Source organism: Bombina bombina, chromosome 4 (genome assembly GCF_027579735.1).
Source record: "Bombina bombina isolate aBomBom1 chromosome 4, aBomBom1.pri, whole genome shotgun sequence".
Taxonomy (NCBI): domain Eukaryota; kingdom Metazoa; phylum Chordata; class Amphibia; order Anura; family Bombinatoridae; genus Bombina; species Bombina bombina.
This window is the reverse complement of record NC_069502.1, coordinates 1,177,694,246-1,177,712,531: the sequence shown is the minus strand read 5'-3', so window position 1 is coordinate 1,177,712,531 and position 18,286 is coordinate 1,177,694,246. Positions and strand designations below refer to the sequence as shown.

The following is an 18,286-nucleotide window of genomic DNA, read 5'->3' as shown; positions in this document are numbered from 1 at the left end:
CTATTGCTATTCTTTTTACATCTAATGTACAATATATACCTAGGAATCTATGAGAATGTTTTTCTGATTCTATCCTAAAGGCTTTGTCTGACATCCCACCTTCTAATAAAATTTATTGGTCTTTTTTTAAACTTCTCATTTAGTTGATGAATTTTTAAATGACCGACAACATACTGAATTATACTTCTCTGATGATGTTTTTTCTCATTTAGAGTATACTTCATCAGATATTTAACACTAACAAATCGATTTTTTTTATTTTTAAATAGAGTACATTCGTTGTTGAAAAGGTGTTGATTATATTGGATATTGAGGAGTCTAGTTCTTTTGATTTAAGACTAGCTAACATTTAAATTCTGCTCATGATACTAGGGAATGGAATAGGCCTGGGACTTCTTTTATTCCTTCTTTAAGGTTTTTAAATTGTATCCTTTGCCGGCAGTTTAAAGTTTTGAGGAAAGTCCCCAAAGTTAATGGGGCCATCTCTACTCTTGCTAAACATACTACTATTCCTATAGATAATAGTATTTATTTTTTTCCTTCAGATGGGAAACTTGTATCTTATTTAAGGAAAAATATTTTATTTCAGGTCCTTTTCTTAGGCCTGCAATTTATTTGGCTGATGATGCAAATGCTTCAACTTTCTGGTTGGATACTTTAGTGCAACAAGTATCGGATTATGATTTGTTTTAGCATTGTTAAGTTGATCAACATGCTAATAATTTCATTTGTGTCGTCATTTTTTTGATGTTTTCACAATTGAGGTTTAATCTATGTCTTTAGCTATTTTTAGCTAGAAGAACTTTGTGACTTAATCTTGGAATGCTAATTTGATTTCTAAAATTCATATTTCTTTTTTTCCAAGGTAATCAATTATTTGGTTCACAATTGGATTCAATTTTTTCCAACTGTTACTCTGGGGAAGGGAGTTTTTTGTTGCTTCAAGATTGAGTTCTAAGAGTAAATCATAAGATTATATTAGTTTGTTCTTAATAAGGAACGGAATCCTAATTCTTCCCCAAATAACATGTTTATAACTGGAAGCTTTCTTCAACATGGAATGAATTTCAGCTATTTAAAAGATCAGTCAGCCCCCCAAATTTGCATGTAGGTGCGTTTTTTTTTTATTCCAGCTTAGCTGGTAAGGGGCAGGTTTTGACTTTTTAAAATTTGTTTGGTTCAATTCGGTCCAAACTTCTTAGATTGGGGTACTGAATAGGATTCAGAGTAAAACCGCCTGTGAAGTTTTTTTCTCTCTAGCATATTCCAGTAAAGGCTCACACTTTTCTGAAGTATGTTTCAGACCTGTATGTGTTGGGTACTTGTGAGGCGCGGCTGGTTACCCGTTGGGGTCTCAAGGCGCTGCTCAGACCTGGAGTTATCTGGGGTATTCATACCAGTTCCATTTCAGGAACAGGGTTTGGGGTTTTGTTCAAAACTATTCATTGTCCCAAAGATAGAAAATCTTTTGGATTTGTCATATTAGAGTTCCTCCTTTCAGAATGGTGTTTATATGGTCTATTCTGTCTTTTTGGTCAGTAAGGGCATTATTTGTTTACAATAGATGCATATCTTCTGTTTTCATTCAGATTATTTTCATTTTCTGAGATTCTCTTTTGTTGACAAGCATTACCAATTTGTTGCTTTTCCTTCTGGTCTAGCGACAGCTCTGAGAATCTTCAAGTTTCTCAGTGTTTCCTTATTTGGACGATCTCGTGGTACTGGCTCAGTCTTTTCATTCTGCAGAATCTCATACGATTCAACTTTTGTTGTTTCTTCTAAGACATGGTTGGAGGATCTTTTTATCAAAAGATCCTTGGTTGCTCAGACAAGGGTCACTTTTTTTTAGGTTTCCAGATAGATTGTGTCAATGTCTTTGTCTCTAACAGACAGGAGACAATTATATTGGGTTCAGTTTGTCGGAACCTTCAGTCTCTATTTCCTTCAGTAGCTATATGCATGGAAGTTTTAGGTCTCATGGCTGCAGCATTAGATTCAATTCCCTTTGCTCATTTTCATATGATACCTTTCCAGTTTTTTTATGCTGAATTAATGGTGCAGGGATTCTAGGATATCATTTTTAATATCTTTGAATTCCAATGTTCAACTATCTTTGACTTGGTGGTTAGATCACCATCATATAGTTCTACGGGTCTCTTCGATTCATCCAACCTGGACCTTGATCACTACAGATGCGAGTCTTTTAGGTTGGGAGGCTGTCTGGTGATCTGTCAGCACAAGGGGTTTGGAAATCTCAGGAGGCGAGATTACCATTCAATATTTTGGAACTCCGTGCATTCTCAGTTCGTCAGTTTTGGCTTCTTTTTGAAGAGAGACATTATTGTTTTTCAGACAGACAATGTCACAACTGTGGAGTATGTCAATCATCAGGGTGGGACTCTCAGTCCTTAGGCTGTGAAAGAAGTATCTTGGATATTTGCTTGGGCTAATTCCAGCTCCTGTCTAATTTCTGCGGTCCATATCCCAGGTTTAGACAATTGGGAAGCGGATTGTCTGTCAATCAAGCTTTACATCCGGGAGAATGGTCTCTTTACCCAGATGTGTTTTTTCAAATTGTTCTGATGTGAGGGTTTCCAGTAATAGTTCTGATGGCATCTCATCTAAACAAGGAAACTTCCCAGGTACCTATTCAGGTCCGGGGATCCTCAGGCGGAAACAGTGTATGCATTGTCACTTGGAGTTATCAATCTGCCTATATTTTTGCTCCTTCTGGTTCTTCTTTTTAAGAGTGATTTTTCATCATCATGAAGCAATCGTTTGTGCTGCTGGTGGCTCCAGCATGGCCGCTCAGGTTTTGGTATATGGTTCTTGTTTGGATGTCCAGTTGCTAACCTTGGTCACTTCCATTTAGGCCAGACCTTATATCTTAAGATTCGTTTTTTTCCATCAGGAAATCAAATTATTAAATTAGATGGTATGGAAATTAAAATGCTTAGTACTTAGTCATAGAGGTTTCTCTGACTCAGTGATTAATACTATGTTGCAGGTTCGTAAATCTGTGTCTAGAAAGATTTTATTATCGAGTTTGGAAGACTTACATCTTATGATGCTCTTCTCATAATTTCTCTTGCCATTCTTTTAGAATTCCTAGGATTTTAGTTTCTTCATAAGGTTTTGTCTGCAAGTTCCTTGAAAGGACAAATCTCTGCTCTTTCTGTGCTGTTTCACAGAAAAAATTGCTAATCTTTCTGATATTCATTGTTTTGTTCAGGCTTTGGTTCGTATCAAGCCTGTCATTAAGCCAATTTCTCTTCCTTGGAGTCTTAATTTGGTTCTGAGGGCTTAACAGGCTCTTCCGTTTGAGCATATGCATTCTTTGGACATTGAATTACTTTCATGGAAAGTATTGTTCCTTTTGGCCATCTCTTCTGCTAGAAGAGTTTTTGAATTATCTGCTCTTTCTTGTGAGTCTCCTTTTCTAATTTTTCATCAGGATAAGGTGGTTTTGCTGTCTTTATTTAAATTTTTACCTCAAGTTGTGAATTCTAACAACATTAATAGAGGAATTATTATTCCTTACTTGTGTCCTAAATCCTAAGAATACTTTGGAAAGATCCTTACATTCTTTGGATGTGGTCAGAGTTATGAAATATGTTGAAGCTACTAAGATTTCAGAAAGACTTCTAGTCTATTTGTTATCTTTTCTGGTTTTAGGAAAGGTCAGAAGGCTTCTGCCATTTCTTTGGCATCTTGGTTAAAGCTTTTGATTCATCATGCTTATGTGAAGTCGGGTAAATTCCCGCCTGAAAGGATTACGGCTCATTCTACTAGGTCAGTTTCTACTTCCTGGGCTTTTAAGAATGAAGCTTCTGTTGATCAGATTTGCAAAGCAGCAACTTGGTCGTCTTTGCATACTTTTACTAAATTCTACCATTTTTATTTATTTCTTCTTCAGAAGCAGTTTTTGGTAGAAAAGTACTTCAGGCAGCTGTTTCAGTCTGATTCTTCTGCTTATAATTTCATTTTTTTTCATTATAAAGATTAAAACTTTTGATTTGGGTTGTGGATTGTTTTTTCAGCGGAATTGGCTCTTTATTTTATCCCTCCCTCTCTAGTGACTCTTGCGTGGAGTTCCACATCTTGGGTATTTGTTATCCCATACGTCACTAGCTCATGGACTCTTGCTAATTACATGAAAGAAAACATAATTTCTTTCATGTAATTAGCAAGAGTCCATGAGCTAGTGACGTATGGGATATACATTCCTACCAGGAGGGGCAAAGTTTCCCAAACCTCAAAATGCCTATAAATACACCCCTCACCACACCCACAAATCAGTTTTACAAACTTTGCCTCCTATGGAGGTGGTGAAGTAAGTTTGTGCTAGATTCTACGTTGATATGCGCTCCGCAGCAGGTTGGAGCCCGGTTTTCCTCTCAGCGTGCAGGGAATGTCAGAGGGATGTGAGGAGAGTATTGCCTATTTGAATTCAATGATCTCCTTCTACGGGGTCTATTTCATAGGTTCTCTGTTATCGGTCGTAGAGATTCATCTCTTACCTCCCTTTTCAGATCGACGATATACTCTTATATATACCATTTCCTCTACTGATTTTCGTTTCAGTACTGGTTTGGCTTTCTACAACATGTAGATGAGTGTCCTGGGGTAAGTAAGTCTTCTTTTCTGTGACACTCTAAGCTATGGTTGGGCACTTTTTTATAAAGTTCTAAATATATGTATTCAAACATTTATTTGCCTTGACTCAGGATGTTCCTTATTTCAGACAGTCAGTTTCATATTTGGGATAATGCATATGAATAAATCAATTCAAATAAATAAATAAATTTTTTCTTACCATAAAATTTGACTTTTTTCCCTGTGGGCTTTTAGGCTCGCGGGGGCTGAAAATACTTTATTTTATTGCGTAATTCTTGGCGCTGACTTTTTTGGCGCAAATTGTTTTTTCTGATTCCGGCGTCATACGTGTCGCCGGAAGTTGCGTCATTTTTGACGTTTTTTTTGCACCAAGTGTCCGCGTTCCGGATGTGGCGTCATTTTTGGCGCCAAAAGCATTTAGGCGCCAAATAATGTGGGCGTCTTTTTTGGCGCTAAAAAAATATGGGCGTCACTATTGTCTCCACATTATTTAAGTCTTATTATTTATTGCTTCTGGTTGCTAGAAGCTTGTTCACTGGCATTTTTTCCCATTCCTGAAACTGTCATTTAAGGAATTTGATCAATTTTGCTTTATATGTTTTTTCTATTACATATTGCAAGATGTCCCACGTTGACACTGAGTCAGAAGATACTTCTGGAAAATCGCTGCCTGGTGCTGGATCTATCAAAGCTAAGTGTATCTGCTGTAAACTTGTGGTATCTGTTCCTCCAGCTGTTGTTTGTACTGATTGTCATGACAAACTTGTTAATGCAGATAATATTTCCTTTAGTACTGTTACATTAACTGTTGCTGTTCCGTCAACATCTAATACTCGGTGTTCCTGATAACATAAGAGATTTTGTTTCTAAATCCATTAAGAAGGCTATGTCTGTTATTCCTCCTTCTAGTAAACGTAAAAAGTCTTTTAAAATTTCTCATTTTTCAGATGAATTTTTAAATGAACATCATCATTCTGATAATGGTTCTTCTGGTTCAGAGGATTCTGTCTCAGAGGTTGATGCTGATAAATCTTCATATTTATTTAAAATGGAATTTATTCGTTCTTTACTTAAAGAAGTCCTAATTGCATTAGAAATAGAGGATTCTGGTCCTCTTGATACTAAATCTAAACGTTTAAATAAGGTTTTTAAATCTCCTGTAGTTATTCCAGAAGTTTTTCCTGTCCCTGATGCTATTTCTGAAGTAATTTCCAGGGAATGGAATAATTTGGGTAATTCATTTACTCTTTCTAAACGTTTTAAGCAATTATATCCTGTGCCATCTGACAGATTAGAGTTTTGGGACAAAATCCCTAAGGTTGATGGGGCTGTCTCTACTCTTGCTAAGCGTACTACTATTCCTACGGCAGATAGTACTTCCTTTAAGGATCCTTTAGATAGGAAAATTGAATCCTTTCTAAGAAAAGCTTACTTGTGTTCAGGTAATCTTCTTAGACCTGCTATATCTTTAGCGGATGTTGCTGCAGCTTCAACTTTTTGGTTAGAAGCTTTAGCGCAACAAGTAACAGATCATAATTCTCATAGCATTATTAATCTTCTTCAACATGCTAATAATTTTATTTGTGATGCCATCTTTGATATCATTAGAGTTGATGTCAGGTATATGTCTCTAGCTATTTTAGCTAGAAGAGCTTTATGGCTTAAAACTTGGAATGCTGATATGTCTTCTAAGTCTACTCTGCTTTCCCTTTCTTTCCAGGGTAATAAATTATTTGGTTCTCAGTTGGATTCTATTATCTCAACTGTTACTGGAGGGAAAGGAACATCTAAAGGTAAATTTAGGTCTAATCTTTTTCGTTCCTTTCGTCACAATAAGGAACAAAAGCCTGATCCTTCATCCTCAGGAGCGGTATCAGTTTGGAAACAATCTCCAGTCTGGAATAAATCCAAGCCTTTTAGAAAACCAAAGCCAGCTCCTAAGTCCACATGAAGGTGCGGCCCTCATTCCAGCTCAGCTGGTAGGGGGCAGATTACGTTTTTTCAAAGAAATTTGGATCAATTCCATTCACAATCTTTGGATTCAAAACATTGTTTCAGAAGGGTACAGAATTGGCTTCAAGATAAGGCCTCCTGCAAAGAGATTTTTTCTTTCCCGTGTCCCAGTAAACCCAGCGAAAGCTCGAGCATTTCTGAAATGTGTTTCAGATCTAGAGTTGGCTGGAGTAATTATGCCAGTTCCAGTTCTGGAACAGGGGCTGGGGTTTTATTCAAATCTCTTCATTGTACCAAAGAAGGAGAATTCCTTCAGACCAGTTCTGGATCTAAAAATATTGAATCGTTATGTAAGGATACCAACATTCAAAATGGTAACTGTAAGGACTATCCTGCCTTTTGTTCAGCAAGGGCATTATATGTCTACAATAGATTTACAGGATGCATATCTGCATATTCCGATTCATCCAGATCACTATCAGTTTCTGAGATTCTCTTTCCTAGACAAGCATTACCAGTTTGTGGCTCTACTGTTTGGCCTAGCAACAGCTCCAAGAATTTTTACAAAGGTTCTCGGTGCCCTTCTGTCTGTAATCAGAGAACAGGGTATTGTGGTATTTCCTTATTGGACGATATCTTGGTACTTGCTCGGTCTTCACATTTAGCAGAATCTCATACGAATCGACTTGTGTTGTTTCTTCAAGATCATGGTTGGAGGATCAATTTACCAAAAAGTTCATTGATTCCTCAGACAAGGGTAACCTTTTTAGGTTTCCAGATAGATTCAGTGTCCCTGACTCTGTCCTTGACAGACAAGAGACGTCTAAAATTGATATCAGCTTGTCGAAACCTTCAGTCACAATCATTCCCTTCGGTAGCCTTATGCATGGAAATTCTAGGTCTTATGACTGCTGCATCGGACACGATCCCCTTTGCTCGTTTTCACATGCGGCCTCTTCAGCTCTGTATGCTGAACTAGTGGTGCAGGGATTACACAAAGATATCTCAATTAATATCTTTAAAGCCGATTGTACGACACTCTCTGACGTGGTGGACAGATCACCATCGTTTAGTTCAGGGGGCTTCTTTTGTTCTTCCGACCTGGACTGTAATTTCAACAGATGCAAGTCTTACAGGTTGGGGAGCTGTGTGGGGGTCTCTGACAGCACAAAGGGTTTGGGAATCTCAGGAGGTGAGATTACCGATCAATATTTTGGAACTCCGTGCAATTTTCAGAGCTCTTCAGTCATGGCCTCGTCTAAAGAGAGAATCGTTCATTTGTTTTCAGACAGACAATGTCACAACTGTGGCATACATCAATCATCAAGGAAGGACTCACAGTCCTCTGGCTATGAAAGAAGTATCTCGAATTCTGGTATGGGCGGAATCCAGCTCCTGTCTAGTTTCTGCGGTTCATATCCCAGGTATAGACAATTGGGAAGCGGATTATCTCAGTCGCCAAACGTTACATCCGGGCGAATGGTCTCTTCACCCAGAGGTATTTCTTCAGATTGTTCAAATGTGGGGACTTCCAGAAATAGATCTGATGGCCTCTCATCTAAACAAGAAACTTCCCAGGTATCTGTCCAGATCCAGGGATCCTCAAGCGGAAGCAGTGGATGCATTGTCACTTCCTTGGAAGTATCATCCTGCCTATATCTTTCCGCCTCTAGTTCTTCTTCCAAGAGTAATCTCCAAGATTCTGAAGGAATGCTCGTTTGTTCTGCTGGTAGCTCCAGCATGGCCTCACAGGTTTTGGTATGCGGATCTTGTCCGGATGGCCTCTTGCCAACCGTGGACTCTTCCGTTAAGACCAGACCTTCTGTCGCAAGGTCCTTTTTTCCATCAGGATCTCAAATCCTTAAATTTAAAGGTATGGAGATTGAACGCTTGATTCTTAGTCAAAGAGGTTTCTCTGACTCTGTGATTAATACTATGTTACAGGCTCGTAAATCCGTATCTAGGGAGATATATTATAGAGTCTGGAAGACTTATATTTCTTGGTGTCTTTCTCATCATTTTTCCTGGCATTCTTTTAGAATTCCGAGAATTTTACAGTTTCTTCAGGATGGTTTGGATAAAGGTTTGTCCGCAAGTTCCTTGAAAGGACAAATCTCTGCTCTTTCTGTTCTTTTTCACAAAGATTGCTAATCTTCCTGATATTCATTGTTTTGTACAAGCTTTGGTTCGTATAAAACCTGTCATTAAGTCAATTTCTCCTCCTTGGAGTTTGAATTTGGTTCTGGGGGCTCTTCAAGCTCCTCCGTTTGAACCTATGCATTCATTGGACATTAAATTACTTTCTTGGAAAGTTTTGTTCCTTTTGGCCATCTCTTCTGCCAGAAGAGTTTCTGAATTATCTGCTCTTTCTTGTGAGTCTCCTTTTCTGATTTTTCACCAGGATAAGGCGGTATTGCGAACTTCTTTTAAATTTTTACATAAGGTTGTGAATTCTAACAACATTAGTAGAGAAATTGTGGTTCCTTCATTATGTCCTAATCCTAAGAATTCTAAGGAGAAATCATTGCATTCTTTGGATGTAGTTAGAGCTTTGAAATATTGTGTTGACGCTACTAAGAATTTCCGAAAGACTTCTAGTCTATTTGTTATCTTTTCCGGTTCTAGGAAAGGTCAGAAGGCCTCTGCCATTTCTTTGGCATCTTGGTTGAAATCTTTAATTCATCATGCTTATGTCGAGTCGGGTAAAACTCCGCCTCAAAAGATTACAGCTCATTCTACTAGGTCAGTTTCTACTTCCTGGGCGTTTAGGAATGAAGCTTCGGTTGATCATATTTGCAAAGCAGCAACTTGGTCTTCTTTGCATACTTTTACTAAATTCTACCATTTTGATGTGTTTTCTTCTTCTGAAGCTGTTTTTGGTAGAAAAGTACTTCAGGCAGCTGTTTCAGTTTGAATCTTCTGCTTATATTTTCAGTTTTTTTCTTTACAAGATTTAGACTTTATTTTTGGGTGTGGATTTTTTTCAGCGGAATTGGCTGTCTTTATTTTATCCCTCCCTCTCTAGTGACTCTTGCGTGGAAGATCCACATCTTGGGTAGTCATTATCCCATACGTCACTAGCTCATGGACTCTTGCTAATTACATGAAAGAAAACATGATTTATGTAAGAACTTACCTGATAAATTCATTTCTTTCATATTAGCAAGAGTCCATGAGGCCCACCCTTTTTTGTGGTGGTTATGATTTTTTTGTATAAAGCACAATTATTCCAATTCCTTATATTTATGCTTCACACTTTTTTCTTATCACCCCACTTCTTGGCTATTCGTTAAACTGATTTGTGGGTGTGGTGAGGGGTGTATTTATAGGCATTTTGAGGTTTGGGAAACTTTGCCCCTCCTGGTAGGAATGTATATCCCATACGTCACTAGCTCATGGACTCTTGCTAATATGAAAGAAATGAATTTATCAGGTAAGTTCTTACATAAATTATGTTTTATGTAAGAACTTACCTGATAAATTCATTTCTTTCATATTGGCAAGAGTCCATGAGACCCACCCTTTTTTGTGGTGGTTATGATTTTTTTGTATAAAGCACAATTCCTTATTGATGCTTTTGCTCCTTTCTTATCACCCCACTTCTTGGCTATTCGTTAAACTGAATTGTGGGTGTGGTGAGGGGTGTATTTATAGGCATTTTAAGGTTTGGGAAACTTTGCCCCTCTTGGTAGGAATGTATATCCCATACGTCACTAGCTCATGGACTCTTGCCAATATGAAAGAAATGAATTTATCAGGTAAGTTCTTACATAAATTGTTTTTCAATGCTCTGAGGTATTGGCCTCAGTTGTCATTTTTGAGTTGCCGGATTCTAGTGGAACTTTTATTTAATTTTTTATATCTGGTTTTTATTAACCATCTGGGTTCCTTGGCCGTTATTGGCGTGAATTGTTCGGGGACGAACAATGACAGATTTTTTTTTTGATTTTTTTTTTATTTTTTTTATCCACTATTCTCATTTCACGATACCGGGAGGGAACTTGTTAAGTAGTCAGATTTCTCATCCCGGGGAGTAGGTGCTTCTCCCGGAGGCGTTCTCCAGGCTACACCTCAAATGGGGGGGGCTGGAGTTGGAGATGGCAGTACGCCTAGCTTCCGAGTTTTTTGTTAATGGTCTGGAATTTAGCAGGTTGTTCTCTTAAATATCCTGGCAGTTACTGGGGTTATTAGTCTGAGATCCATGTTCCTGTTTCCTCTCCTTCCACGAGTCGTTAGTACCAACTATGAGTGAGCTTTGATTTTTGGAATAGTACCTCTTATTCTCACAGGATCTGGTATTCAGATGTAACGGAAATGTAATTTTTCCACCTTGGTATTTTTTTCCTGAGAGGACCTTTCTAGTTCAGGTTCCATTCTTTCTTCTTTCCTTGGAGTTTTCTGTGTGGAGATTGAATGCTTAGTTATGTCTAAGCATTGTTTTTCTAGGACTTGGGATAACTACCCTGCCTAGCAAGCTGAAGGCTTAGAGTTTGAATCCTGCTGTGGCAGCTTTCTTTAACTTGTGACCATAATTCAGGCTTGCAACCTGTTTCTGGTGTGTTTTCCATAAGGTATGTGTAAACTCCCTGATGGAGGTAAATCCCAGAAATACTCTTAGAAACACGGTCAGGATTCTTAGGGGTTTTGGTCTTTCTACAGGACGGTCTGGAGAAGGGTTTGTCCATCTTGTTTACCTGGCAGGGGGATCTTAGCATGATTACTAAGGTGGCTCTTCAAGGCCAAGGCTGGTTCATTGCTCCCTGAGCCTGCTGACTTCTGTTATTTCCTCACATGCAGGAAACTCGACCGCACAATTTATGGTAGTGGGGTTCTGTGTGCGCATTTTTCCATGAAAACCACACAAGCGTCTGGCGGATGTGCCAGGGGTGCTACCTTTTTTGTCAGGCCCTGGACAGAATCAGGCCTGTGTTTAGATTGGCGTGTCCACCTTGGAGTATTGGCTTTGTTCTTAGAGTTTTGCTTCAGGCTCTTTTTGAGCCTATGCAATCCATAGATATTAAGTTTTTATCTTGGAAGGTTTTGTTCTTTTTCTTCTGCTCAGAGGGTTCTGATCTCTCCACATTGCAGTGTGATTCTCCTCTCATATTATATTCAGATAAGGCAGTTCTGCATACCTAGTTTGGTTTTCTTCCTGTGGTTGTTTCGGACAGAAATATTGATCAGGAAATTGTTGTTGTCCCCCCCCCCCCCTCTCTCTGTCCTTCTCCTTATAAGGAATGTTTGCTGCACTACTTAGTTGTTGTGTGGGTTCTTAAAATTCTATCTGTGGGCTATGACGGATTTTTACCAGTCTTCTGCATTGTTTGTTTTCTTTCTGGTAACATAAAGATCAGCGCCAAATCACAGCCTTGTAATCTGTTCCAGAGGCCTCATTCTTGAAGGCCCAAGAAAAAGAAACAGCCCTAACGGAATGAGCTGTGAATCTCAGTTGACTGTAGTCTGGCAGTTTCATATGCCATACAAATAATACTTCTCCACCAGAGAGAAAGAAGTGGCCGAAGCCCTCTTCCTTGTTAACTTTTTCTAAATTCTGTTATTTTTATATTGCCTCAGTTGAGGTTTCCTTTGGGAGAAAGGTTCAAGCGATGGCGCCTTTTTGTTTAGGTTACCTGTCATGTCCCTCCCTAATCATTTGTGTCCTCTAGCTTGGGTATTGATTCACAACAGTAATAGATGATCACATGGACTCACTGTGTCATAAGAAACCAAAATGTATGCTTACCTGATATATTTAGATATATTTATAATTTTCTTGACACAGTGAGTCCACGGCCTGCCCTCTATTTTTCTTATAAATGGAAAGAGTCCACAGCTGCATTCATTACTTTTGGGAGTTAAGAAGCTGGCCACCAGGAGGAGGCAAAGACACCCCAGCCAAAGGTTTAAATACTCCTCCCACGTCCCTCATTCCCCAGTCATTCTTTGCCTTTCGTCCCAGAAGGTTGGCAGAGAAGTGTCAGAAGTTTTGTTTGTCTCTTATGGAGGGTAGTACTGTTAGACATGGGACTGGAGTTTTAAGTAATCCTGTCAGTCTCTGTGAGGGCCTGGATGAAAGTTAGTCTTTCTGCGAAACTATCCAGACTCATGTAAACAGCTCCACAAGCAATCAGCGTTGTTGAACTTCCATTCGCTGCCTGCTTTCTTCTCTCAAGTCCATGGTGGAGGCGCTGCTACTATCCGTCACACTTGAAGGGCCGTGTTCCTGTTCCACGGCGTAGATTCCGGTAAGTTTGTTTCATTTTATTATCCTTAGAATGTACTGTCACTCATTTGTTTCCTGTAAGGTATCTTGCGGGACTTATAAAAATCCAGTTATGGAGGATTCTGATGCTGAGACCGTTCAAATTTCAGATTCTTCGACTTGGGAAGAATGCGAATTGGCCCTGTTGACACATGTCAATCAGTTATGTACTGTAGGCCGTATTAGAGCGCCTTGTTCCACAGGCTCAGGGAATCAAAGGACCGCTGAGCCATCCGCCTCTGGGGGTTCTGTCCTCTGAGGCGTGTTCCCTACCGCTCCCTACACATGGGGGTAACCCAGATTATGGTTATCCCTCCTTGCAGGGCGGCTTGCAAAAAAATGGAGGTTGCAGCACGTTTTCGCTTTTACATATTTTTGGCGATTATGCGTCTACAAAGTCCAGATGTTTATTTGCGTTTGTGCTCGTGCCCTATTGTCCCAGGTCTCCTGACCTTTGGTGGACAGACACGTTTTTGAGTTATTAGAGGACCCTATCCTTAACGGATCTGGGAATCCGCAGTATTCTACTTCGAATGGCTCACCTCATTAGACCTGAGTGGATGACGTTATCTCCCGATTGTCGGTTTGAGAGCCTTCCCTGTTTTGTTGGAAGATCAGGGTTCCTTTTGGCTGGTCCTGCAGGTATGCCTGTTTCTTCTTGGGCGTTAACCTACAGTTTGCCTCATATTTTCTTTAATCCGATTAGGATGTCTTTTGTTTTTGATTGTTTCCTGCGGGAACTTTCTCTGGGATCGATCCTCGTTTACTTCTGCGGAAGTTTGTTATGGGACATGTTAGTCCTATGTTTGTCTGTTATTCTCTTCTCCCTCTGAGGGAGGATTTAGGCTGCTTGACAGTTATGACCTTGTCTGCAGGCTGGTCCTGCTCGGGTTCAGATCTTCTGTCTTGTGGCTTGTTCAGACATGTGGCACCTGTTCTGCCTGGCTGGGCCGGTTGAGGGAGTCCTAAATCTTGTGGGGACACAATCTTGTGTGGACACATTTGGGTCTTTGTGAGCTGGGCTTGTTGTGGGATTTCTTCTTTAATGGAATTGGTGGCGACCTTTCGGTTTCCCTTTGGATCTTCCTTGCCCTATCCCTTTGGGAGTTTTGGGCTGGTGTTCCCTTCGCTAGTGAGGGGTGTGTTATTGCGGACCGACTGCTGTGTTTCCTGGAGGACTGTTTGCTCAGTTGAGTCTTTTTTTGCAGTCTCTAGCTAGGCTTCAGGGCTATCTGCAGGTCAGTGTCCTTAGGTTTTTTTTTTTTCCTTTCTATGTTCCTCTGCTTCGGACAAAGCAGGGTTTTGTTTGGTAGTGATTTCAGGCCTGGTGCTTTCAGAATGGGCCGCCTCTTGTACCCTCTTGTCTTGGCATTTAGTATCCTCTATAGCTTGGGTATTTTCCCAAAAGTAATGAATGCAGCTGTGGACTCTTTCCATTTATGAAGAAAAACTTAAACTATGCTTAACTGATAATTTTATTTTTTTCAGATGGAGAGTCCACAGCTCCCCACCCATATTTATGTGGGGCGTCTGTAATTTTTATGTTTCTGGCACCTTTTCACACAGATATTTCTTCTACTGTTCCTTGTTCCTCGGCAGAATGTGATGAGGGAAGTGAGAGAAATATTTAAGTCTTTGGCTGGGATGTCTTTGCCTCCTACTGCTGGCCAGGTTCTTATTTCCCAAAAGTAATGAATGCAGCTGGTGTTTGTGGGTAGGGAAGTGATTCTTAACAGCTTTGATGTGGTGCTCTTTGTCGCCTCCTGCTGGCCAGGAGTGATATTCCCAAAAGGAAATTGATGATGCCGTGGACTCACTGTCGAGAGAGAAGTTTATCAGGTAAGCATAATTTTTTGTTTTTCGTGCATGAGGTATTAATCTCCCTTAGAGACGCAGCTTGTGTTCTTATCGACCAATTGGGTTAATTGTGTACAGACGTTCTTGTTAAGTGTTTAGAAAGCTTTCTTAACCATTCTCCTGCAAAAGTTTAAAATGTTTAATTGCTGCTCTTTCATATAAGTTCATTTACACTGTGTATTGCTAGCTGTGCATTTAATTAGAGCATTAGAAAATAATTAGCCCCAGTGCTTTAATTATTCAAAAATTTTTTTGGTTTTGATTACATCCTAGTTCTTGAACAGTGTTTTTAGACTAAGCATTTTACATGTTTAAATCTTTCTGCGTTTGTGTGAGAATAATGGTGCACTACATTTTAGATACAGGTAAATTGAGTTCACAAATTACTTCTGTATCCAAATAATCCTTCATGCTTTTATTAAGGGTACATTCTAATGTGAAAATTGCAGTCTCACTGTGTTCTGCAACCGTTAAACAAGTCTCTCTTGGAGCTGTGCTGTAGCTTGTGAACTTAACACAGCCAGTGTTTTGCAGTGTTGTGCTACTGTTGAATGGCTAACAAACTTTTTCCTGCTTAGGACCGTTCATTTTCTGTGGCTGTCCTTTAAAAGTTTAATTATTTTAATGATTTTTGTGGGAACTAAACACGCCTACAATTTTTGCACAATCGACTCTAACAAATTACCGGACAGCATGCAGTTTTCTTTCCAAAAGGTGGTTTTAGTCCATGATCCATTACTCTTGGGAATTATACTCCTGGCCAGGAGGAGGAAAAGTTTAAAAAAAATGCTAAGAGCTCTTAAAGCCCCTCCAAACATACTGGAAATGAGTGTTGTCTTTGTCTTCTCTTTAATACAACATATTAATTTACTCTCCCTCCTGCCTCTAAAGTTTCCCAAGTGGAGAAATTATGGCCATAAGGTACATACATTACTACTGCACATGTACCAGGAATCTTATCTATTATTTTTAGTTAATGTTTTAGGTAATTTTCTTACTGTGCAGTTCTTGTCTAGTGTCTGCTTTTAATGTTGCATTTTCCCTTTTCGCAGGTTTACTCTGTGACTTGTTGTGGTCAGACCCAGATAAAGATGTGCAAGGCTGGGGTGAGAATGATCGTGGCGTTTCTTTCACATTTGGTGCAGATGTAGTTAGTAAATTTCTGAATCGGCATGACCTCGATCTCATTTGTCGAGCTCACCAGGTAAGTAATGTGGTAGTACTTTGAACCTCATAAGATGACAATTTAGTTAAACTGACAAAGTTAAATTATGAGCATCCTATGGATTATCCAAAGTGATAGATAAATAAGTGGATTTCCTTAATATAAGTAGTCCACGGCTTCATTCCTTACTGTTCGGAAATACTTAACCTGGCCACCAGGAGGAGGCAAAGACACCCCAGCCAAAGGTTTAAATACCTCTCCAACTTCCCCTATCCCCCAGTCATTCTTTGCCTTTCGTTACAGGAGGATGGCAAAGAAATGTCAGAAGATTTCAGAATTGTTCCTCCCGAGGGGTATTTGTCCTTCGATATGGGACTGGAGTTTTAAATAGTCAATGCTCTCACTGAGAGGCTGACAAGACTAACGTTAAAATCTGGAGATGCAGGGAGAGTCTTCCTGCGAAACCCATCCAGACTGCCTGCTAACGGCTCCATAAGCAACCAGTGTTGACGAGTTTAACAGTCTTTTTCTTCACTCAAGTCCATGTCAGGAGTGATGCTACACACTTGAGAGGCTGTCTCTTGTTCCACAGCATGGATCCTGGTAAGATCATTTCAATTTTTGCTTATGTTGAAAACGCTGAAGACAGGGTCACAGTGTCGTTCCTTTTATCTTAATAGAATCATGGGTTAATATCTCCTGAGGGAGGCTATTGAACAGTGGGGATTAATCAAATGTGATAATTTGATTTTACGCTGCTTTATGTGATTTTTTTTTTTTTTTTTTAAAAGCTCATAGACTGTTATGCGGTAACGGAACATACAGGTGTTTACTTTCACTTTGAACGCTGCACAGCTTGTATCACTTTTTTTCATAGCAGGGGCGGTCCTGCCTTGCACACCACGTGACTGGGTGTGGTCACACTTTGGTTTTCTTTTTCCTGACCGAGCTACCTGTCGGAGAAGATGATTGTTTCTCTGTTTGCCTGGGTCTAGGAGGTGGTGAGTGCCTCAGTAATTTTTTTCTGTGTTCTACTGTTGGCGCAAGTTATGGAGGATTCTGATATGCTTGAGCGTACTCACTCTATTCCTAATAGTAATACCTGTCTATATTGTGAGGAGGCCTTGGTGTGCCCGCCCTCTCAACTATGTTCCATATGCATCAACAAGATTATGTCTAACAAGGTTAACCCCTTTAGTACTACCGAGCCATCCACCTCTGAGGACTTGCCGTCCTGTGTGGTGCATACCCATCAGTGATCTCCATTGTCGCATGCTGATGGTATAAAAAGAACAAATCTATTTTCGTTCTGAAAAATCCCAACGTTAGCAGTCCTCTAAGCCCAAGCAAACCAAGAGCACTTGGAAGCCGGCTCAATCATGGAATAAATCCAAGCAGAACAAGAAGCCTGACGAACAAGTCAACATGAAGGGGCGGCCCCTGATCCGGCGCTGGATCGTGTAGGGAGCAGACTGTTGCCGTTTTCAGGCGCTTGGTTCAGGGACGTGCAGGATCTGTGGGTCTTGTGGGTCATAGCTCAGGGATACAAGATAGGTTTCAAGTCTCATCCACCCAAGGGCAGATTTCTCCTCAAGTCTGTCTTCAAAACCAAAAAAGAGGGAAGCCTTTCTGGGGTGCGTGCGGGATCTGTCCTCCTTTAGGGGTCATTGTCCCGGTTCCTATCGCAGAAAGAGGTTTGGGATACTATTCAAACCTGTTTTGTGGTCCCAAAGAAGGAGGGAACTTTCCGCATGTATCTGGACCTAAAGTGCTTAAAGGGACACTGTACCCAAAATGTTTCTTTCGTGATTCAGATTAAGCATGACATTTTAAGCAACTTTCTAATTTACTCCTATTATCAAATTTTCTTCATTCTCTTGGTATCTTTATTTGAAATGCAAGAATGTAAGTTTAGATGCCGGCCCATTTTTGGTGAACAACCTGGGTTGTCCTTGCTGATTGGTGGATAAATTCATCCACCAATAAAAAAGTGCTTTCCAGAGTACTGAAACCAAAAAAAAAAGCTTAGATGCCTTCTTTTTCAAATAATGATAGCAAGAGAACTAAGAAAAATTGATAATAGGAGTAAATTAGAAAGTTGCTTAAAATTGCATGCTCTTTCTGAATTACAAAAGAAAAAAATTGGGTACAGTGTCCCTTTAAACAAGTTTCTAAATGTCCCCTCATTCAAGATAGACAAGGTCCATCCTTCCTTTAGTTCAGGAAGGAAAGTTCATGACCACTATAGATCTGAAGGATGCCTACCTTCACGTTCCAATCCACAGTTCGTAAGGTTTGCGTTCCTGGATCAACACTTCCAGTTCATTGCACTTCTGTTTTGGTCTAGCTACTGCTTCAAGAATCTTTACAAAGGTTCTAGGGGCTCTCCTAGCTGTTGCCTGAACCCAAGGTATAGCGGTAGCTCCATACTT

The 18,286-nt window shown here is 39.8% G+C and overlaps 1 protein-coding gene and 1 non-coding gene across 2 annotated transcripts in view; both read left to right on the top strand.

The window, feature by feature from the left end:
- Positions 1-18,286, top strand: part of PPP1CB (protein phosphatase 1 catalytic subunit beta) — a gene marked incomplete in the record, with an annotated part of 233,144 nt that overhangs the window by 182,001 nt on the left and 32,857 nt on the right. Inside the window, 1 exon segment of the mRNA XM_053712648.1 lies at positions 15,742-15,893. Coding sequence (XP_053568623.1) covers positions 15,742-15,893 — 152 coding nt within the window.
- Positions 11,257-11,422, top strand: LOC128658507 (U1 spliceosomal RNA). The gene has a single exon (XR_008402198.1). It is a non-coding gene; the product is annotated as a U1 spliceosomal RNA (small nuclear RNA).